Source organism: Ananas comosus, linkage group 20 (genome assembly GCF_001540865.1).
Source record: "Ananas comosus cultivar F153 linkage group 20, ASM154086v1, whole genome shotgun sequence".
Classification (NCBI taxonomy): domain Eukaryota; kingdom Viridiplantae; phylum Streptophyta; class Magnoliopsida; order Poales; family Bromeliaceae; genus Ananas; species Ananas comosus.
The window spans coordinates 9,097,736-9,104,787 of record NC_033640.1 but is presented as its reverse complement, the minus strand read 5'-3'; the positions used below and the strand labels follow the sequence as shown (position 1 = coordinate 9,104,787).

At 33.0% G+C, this 7,052-nt stretch overlaps 1 protein-coding gene across 1 annotated transcript; it reads left to right on the top strand.

The window, feature by feature from the left end:
- On the top strand, positions 2,058-5,015 carry LOC109725414 (homeobox-leucine zipper protein HOX11-like). The gene is made up of 4 exons (XM_020254597.1): positions 2,058-2,376; positions 2,864-3,153; positions 3,263-3,342; positions 4,437-5,015. Exons 1-4 carry the CDS (start codon positions 2,103-2,105, stop codon positions 4,597-4,599), a joined length of 807 nt encoding a protein of 268 aa, XP_020110186.1. The 5' UTR covers positions 2,058-2,102; the 3' UTR covers positions 4,600-5,015.

Below are 7,052 nucleotides of genomic sequence, written 5' to 3'. Positions count from 1 at the left end.
AGTCATTAAAATTGATGATATCGCGCACAGTATTATGCAAAGGATTTGAAATAAATCTATCAATAATTTAAAAAATCAATAAATAGAAGGAAAATAAATTGTAAAAGAAATTGTTTAATAAAATTAATTATATATAAACAGAAATACACTATATTTCTAAAATTTACTCCTGAAATTTAATATATATTTTTTTATACAACGATATTTTACGTGATTTAAATTAATCTATCAGATTAGATTTTATTACGTGATTTATTATGCGTATTATTAATAAAATTGGGAATAAATATTATAAGTTAAAATTAAAATTTAGAATTTAAAATATAAAATAATAAATTAAAAATTAAAAATTTTAAAATTTGAAAGTATCAAAATTTAAAATTTGATATCAAAATTTAATTACAAAAGCTGTTATACAATTTATTAAAAAATTAATTAATATAATATAATTAATTTTAATATATAATATATATATATAATATATATATATATATATAATATATATATATATATATATATATATATATATATATGTGTGTGTGTGTGTGTGTGTGAGAGAGAGAGAGAGAATGAAGTGGAGGGTTGGGGGACAGGTGTCATCCTGAGGTTCCCCAACCCTCCTTTAATGTAATAGAAAAAAAGAAAGAAAGAAGATAGAAGATAGAAGTAGATTTTTAAAATTTATATAATAATGTGGAGTGTTTTAATTGAGTAGTTTATTTTTATAATTTTAAGAAAACAAAAAAGCTTGGTTCATGTGCATAATGATAATTATAGTTATAATAATTAAAAACCAACGTATATAAAAAGTTATAAAATTTAGGACAGACTTTAAATATCATTCATATAGTTTCGCAGTTTCTCACTTTAAGATTATGCGAGTTAAAGTATATCAATTTAATATTCTGTGGTTTCATTTTTCTCTTTTCATCAGCTCATCCGTTAACATTTTTTTAAATTATATACCAAAAACTTTAGATATTCCATTTAGGTTTATCAAATATTAACTTTAGTCCGTATCTTTTAGTTTTAACTTATCACTGATTTAACGAAAAAAAATTATTGAAAAGAAATAATAAAAGAAAAAAATAAAATCATAGGGTACTAAATTGATACACTTTAAACTAAAAAATTCCAAAGTGAAAAAAAGTAAAATCAGAGTGTAGTATTTGAAGTTTTTTCTAAAATTTATACCACAAATGGGTTTAACATTTTGACATTTGCATGAAAAGCTCCTGTTCTTTATCTTAGCATTAAATTAGAAGGGTCCTGGGGAGTAGTGGAGGTTTATTAATTACACTAGATTTGATCCCTTATCCCTAATAAATTTATTGTAGTTTGAGGATTTCCTTATAATTTAAAAAATATATACAACGAAAAATGTTACATATATTATATTTTAAAGGAGATGTATGATAAACATTTCGTAAATTCTTTTGAGAGTGTACAAGTAACTTTTTTTTTTTTCATATATAAATGCACAAATAGTTCATGTACAATTATATGATACTTGTATTTTCAAAATATGTTGCAGGTACCTTAGTATTTGTTATAAAATAATCAAATCTTTGAAATGCTTTTTAGATTAAATTAATAATAAATCAGGAGTTTTGCAGAAGAGTACATAATCATTTTAAGATTTTATTTTTATTATATGAGCCACTGTAGATTCGGCTTTTTGATGAGATATTGGGTTTGTGAACACACAAAAAGTCCAAAGCTCTGTCCCCAACCCAATCATCATCATCACCATAATTATTATTATTACTATCATTTATTATAATAATATTAATAATATGTACACTTATATACATATATAAATATATAAATATATATATATATATATATATATTATTTTCTTTTATTATATAATATTTACACAACATTTCCTGTTTCCTTTTCCGGGTCACGTGTGCTTTGTCAACGTGGTTTTTGTCGGTCAAACTCTAGCTCGGGCTCGCACCCATTTTTTCTCTTATAAAGTCACCACCCCACCTCCTCTTCCTCACCCCTTCCTCTCTCTCTCTCTCTCTCTCTCTCTCTCTCTCTATTTCTATACTCATTTCTCTCTCTCTCTCTCTCTCTCTCTCTCTCCTCTAAGCATGGAGTTGGGTTTGAGCTTACGAGTTGGGTATGGGAGAGGTGGAGAGGAGGTAGAGAGAGAAGAGGAGGAGGAGGAGGAGGAGGAGGAAGAGGTAGTGAGAGTGATGAGCAAGGGGTTCAGGGAGAGAGAGGAGAGAGAAAGGAGTGGTGGTGGAGGAGGAGGAGGAGGAGGTGGATATGGTGACCCCCTTGTGAGTTTAAGCCTCTTGCCTCCAAGTGCTTCTCCAAAAAGCCTCCTTGGGTTCCTCCCCCCATGGGCTCCTCTTGAGACTAGTAAGAGCTCTCTCTCTCTCTCTCTCTCTCTCTCTCTCTCTCTCTGATTTCATTTTGCCATATCTAAGAACTTTTTGAGGATAGAATTTTGTTTCTTGTGCTTTTGTTTGCTATGTAGTTTTAAAGATTCCTTCTTTTATTTTTGGATTTTGAGGTGATTTTGGAGAAATGAGATGATTTTTTGGTTTTTGGTTTTGTTTGTTTTTTTTTTTTTTTGTTTTGGTCACCATTTTTTAGAGGAGTTTTTGAGATATGATTTTGAGGTAACTTGGGAGATATGGATAGTAAGTAATATATGAGTTCTTTTTTATCTGATTTTTATTCCAAAATATTATATTTGATGAATATCTAATGTTCAATAGTTTTTGGTTTTTTTTTTTTTTTTTATATTTGTCGGTGCGCGTGACATGATTCAATTAATTTTTAATTCCGATGTATATATTTGGTAGACACCCCCGGCGAATTCTAATATTAGAATTTCATGCAGGGAACGTCGATGTCGCGATACAGCGATTCGACGTGAATCGTCCGCCGCCGCCGCCGCCGCTGCTGCTGGAGGAAACAGAGGAGGGAACGGCGATGTCGCCGTCCCCGAACAACAGCGCCGTCTCCGCCCCTAAGCCGGGGGGGAGCCCCGCGGGCGGAGACGGGGAGAGGGCGGGGTCGAAGGGCAGCGACGAGGACGAGAACGGGCTGGGGAGGAAGAAGCTGCGCCTCTCCAAAGAGCAATCAGCGTTCCTTGAGGAGAGCTTCAAAGAGCACAACACCCTCAACCCAGTAAGTATTTATTACTCTTTTCTAAAACCAAACACAATTGGTTTCAAAATAACCAAAAATTTAAAAAGTTTAAACAAAATTTAAATTGATTGGAATTGATTTTGACCAGAAGCAGAAGCTGGCTCTGGCGAAGCAGCTCAACCTGCGGCCACGACAAGTGGAAGTGTGGTTTCAGAATAGAAGGGCCAGGTACTTTTCCTAATTTTTTTTTAAAAAATTTATCTTCTAATTTAATTTTTAATTAACTAATTAATTAATTAATTAATTATTTGAAGAGTTTTAAAATTTAATGCTCTACATATATTAAATTTGAGTGTGTCTTAATAAAGTAGAACAGGGGATTGTGGTTTGTCCCCTATACTCTTTTGGGATGGGGCATTAATTGAACCCCATTGTATTAAATTTAATTTATTATGGGTGGCTACATATCCTTGAGAAAAATTTCATAACATTTTGAAAAAAAAAAAGAAGCCAATTATGCTATACAGTTTTCAGTTTAGAATGTAGCACTTAATTAATTTATTTTTGATTTTAATTACTGAATTCGACAAAATTTACTAGATTTGGTGGGCTCTAATGTTTTTGCAAAAGAGAACTACACACACACACACACACGCGCTTTGTTTTAAGGTGAAAAAAATGTATCCAAAAAATGAAATTACAGTGTATCCAAATAAGGGTTTTTGAATATTTTAAAGTGTTTGAACTTGTACATTTTGAACGATGGAGCAGTAAATTTTTTTTATCAGCATATTATAAAGTTGGTAATTTTCTCACAAAATTAACCAAGGTTCTTATTATGTTAAATAAATTCTCGGATATATGAGGAATTATAGAGGCTACAATCATTTTTTGGTCGTTGCCAATTTATTTAGTAAGTTTCAAAACCTTTAAAAAAGTTATAACTTGTGCATTAATACTGATGTGACTCTTTTGTTTTATTTGTTATATATTCATATTCATGTAGTTATTATTATATTATCCATGAAGTGAATTATCTCTGCATGCTAATTAAAATGCTCCTTGTGTCATTTTAAATCGGGTGTCCATCCTTTTTAAATTTAAGGTCAACAGTAATTTAAATTTGAGTTGTACGAACTACACTAATTAAATTTATAAAGAAAAGTAATATATTTTAAATTTTGAAGTTTAAATATCGTTGATTGATTTTAATCATTTAAATTGAAAAGTTCAGTAAAAATTGAGCATTCAAATGAGAATGATCTATATTTCAGGTAAGTTACGTATATTTTTTTCAGTGTTACTGAAATGAAAAGTTGCAGGACGAAGCTGAAGCAGACGGAGGTGGACTGCGAGTACCTGAAGCGGTGCTGCGAGACGCTGACGGAGGAGAACCGGCGGCTGCAGCGGGAGGTGGCGGAGCTGCGGGCGCTGAAGGCGGCCGCCGCGGCCCACCCCTTCGTCCTTCGCCGCTTTGTTCTCTAAACCCGGCGGTCGCCTCTTCCCCTTCGCCCCCACCGCCCCGCCCCGGCCGCCATCGGCTAGCTAGCCTCTAAATGGTCATCAATGCATGCCACTACGTGCATGGGCCCATGCATGTTCTTGTAAATACTCTCTTTTTCTTTTTCTTTTTTTTGTGGCTATAATGTAGGTAGGAACATTGGGTAGGGTTGTCTCTTTCTCTTTCTCTCTCTCACTCTCTCACTTTCTCACTCCCTCTCCCTCTCTCTCTCTCGTCTATTTGTAGAGAGAGGGGGAATTAAGGGTGAAGTGTATTGAGTTTTTTGCTCTTTTTATTTGCATTTTATAACAAAGTTGACAACTGAGATTTTAGAGGGGGGCTCCTTTTATTGTTGTAAATACATAGATAAATGTGTTCTCTTTTTTTCTATTTTTTGGCATGGTCAAGAGTTATTTATATATGGCTTGTGACTATAAACCCTTAGCTTTGTAGTCAATTAATTAATTAAAACATCAAATATTGCAGCAGATTTTGTTTTTGTTTCACTTTAGATCTTGAAGCTAAGCCTTTAGAATTCTAAGTACATAGCTTCTGAAATAGTTTTCTAATAAAAAAAAGCGCTGAAAATCAGTATTGTTACTTTGGAATGAACTTATGTGAATCAGAAGTTTTACTCTTGAATTTTTGTTTTCGCTGCAGTAGAAAGCTGTGAGCAGAATTTTAACTGATATATAGTGGCCAGTGTTTCTACATTGTTGTCAATAATACGTTTTGCATGAGTTTCAAATTAGTGGACATTAACTTTAAATTCACCCTATATGTTAATCTAGAAATTAATACATTGTTTTTCATCCTTGTTTGATATGCTAATCATGTAAGGCATGTTAAATATGTTGTGCAAAATTTGGAGCCTCATCTCTTTGGCATTACTCTCTCTCTCTCTCTCTCTCTCTCTCTATATATATATATATATATATATATGGAGTTAGGCTCCTGTGCTTGATTTCGAAAGTACGGAGGCTTTCGTGCTTGTAAGTTATTTTCGATAATAAGACATTCAATTCCTCCTGTTTGAATCGGAGTTTGAAACCAAACTTTTCCTCAGGAGGATAGGTGGGGCGATTCAGGTGAGATCCAAGGCTCAGAATGGCTCGGGGCTTTTGGGGTTTTTTTTTAGTGTACATGTCACAGCTGATTACTCCTTTTTTTTACATTTTAAAGATTGGCATTCTATGTCCAATATCTCGATCTAAGTATAAGGGCGGGGAGAAAGACCACTCTTAGTGCCTCCGTCGCTGCTGCCTTAGGGTTGTTCAGCGAAAGAGCCAGTGGGTAAGAAAGTCTTGATTCAAGGGCTATGATGGAATTGATTGAAGTAATAGTTTCCCTACCGGTGGGAATTGGCTAACGCCTTCTATTAGACATGATCTACGCTATTGTAAGTATTTAGAAATCAAATTTCATAATTTTTTGACTTTATTTGCCTAGTGAACGAGTAGTCTCAAAATGAATAGGTGAAAATAAAAAAACTCATAAAAAATAGTGATAAATTAAGGACTCAAATTTCAAATCGGAAATATTATTCTTATTCTTAATGTTAAGTAGAATTTTCTATTAAATTTTCATATAGTTTGGATACTTCTACACCGTTGAACTTAAAAACGTGTCATATTGACCGTTAAAATAGTCATTTTTGAGACCCTATGATCGCTTGGTAAATGATGTCGAAAAATTATGAAATTTGGTTTCTAAATAGTTTCAATAATGTAGATTATACTTAATGGGGCTGATCATCGAATCGAATGTCCAATCATCAAAAACAACTTACAACTACGAAAGCCTCCGTATTTTTAAAAGTACGGAAGACATACTATATATATATATATATATGAACTAGGCTACTATGCTATTAATAGCACCAAGACATTGATGCTACCAAGTTTTTGGCCATTGGATTAAGAGATGTGCGGTTAGAATGATATGGATCCCCTAGGGTTGAGTGGGTGGTTGATTGAATAGTATGATTTAACGGATAAAAATGATCAAAAGAATAGATCTAACGGCGGAAAATTTGGTAGCACCAAGTGCTTCGTGCTATTAATAGCATAGTAGCCGGACTATATATATATATATATATAGTTCGGCTACTATGCTATTGATAGTACCATGCCCTAGGTACTATTGAGTTTTCTACCGTTAGATCTACCATTTGATCATTTCCACCCGTTAGATTATACTATTAAACCAACCACCCACTCAACCCTAGGGGATTACTATTAATTTAACCGGGGACCACTATCATCCTAACAGCACATCTTTTCATCCAACGGCCGAAAACTCAATAGTACTAAGGGCTCGGTATTATTGATAGTATAGTAGCATAATTCTATATATATATATATATATATATTTAGAGACGAGAGGGAGAGAGAGGGGCTATTTATTTCTTCTAAAATAGATCGTTTATTTTCACGTT

Bases quoted from the DNA above. Each gene is read 5' to 3' on its own strand.
- LOC109725414 (XM_020254597.1), top strand. From the start codon at position 2,103: ATGGAGTTGGGTTTGAGCTTACGAGTTGGGTATGGGAGAGGTGGAGAG. The intron at 2,377-2,863 runs GTAAGAGCTCTC...AATTTCATGCAG, and splicing joins ATGGGCTCCTCTTGAGACTA to GGAACGTCGATGTCGCGATA. The intron at 3,343-4,436 runs GTACTTTTCCTA...GAAAAGTTGCAG, and splicing joins TTTCAGAATAGAAGGGCCAG to GACGAAGCTGAAGCAGACGG.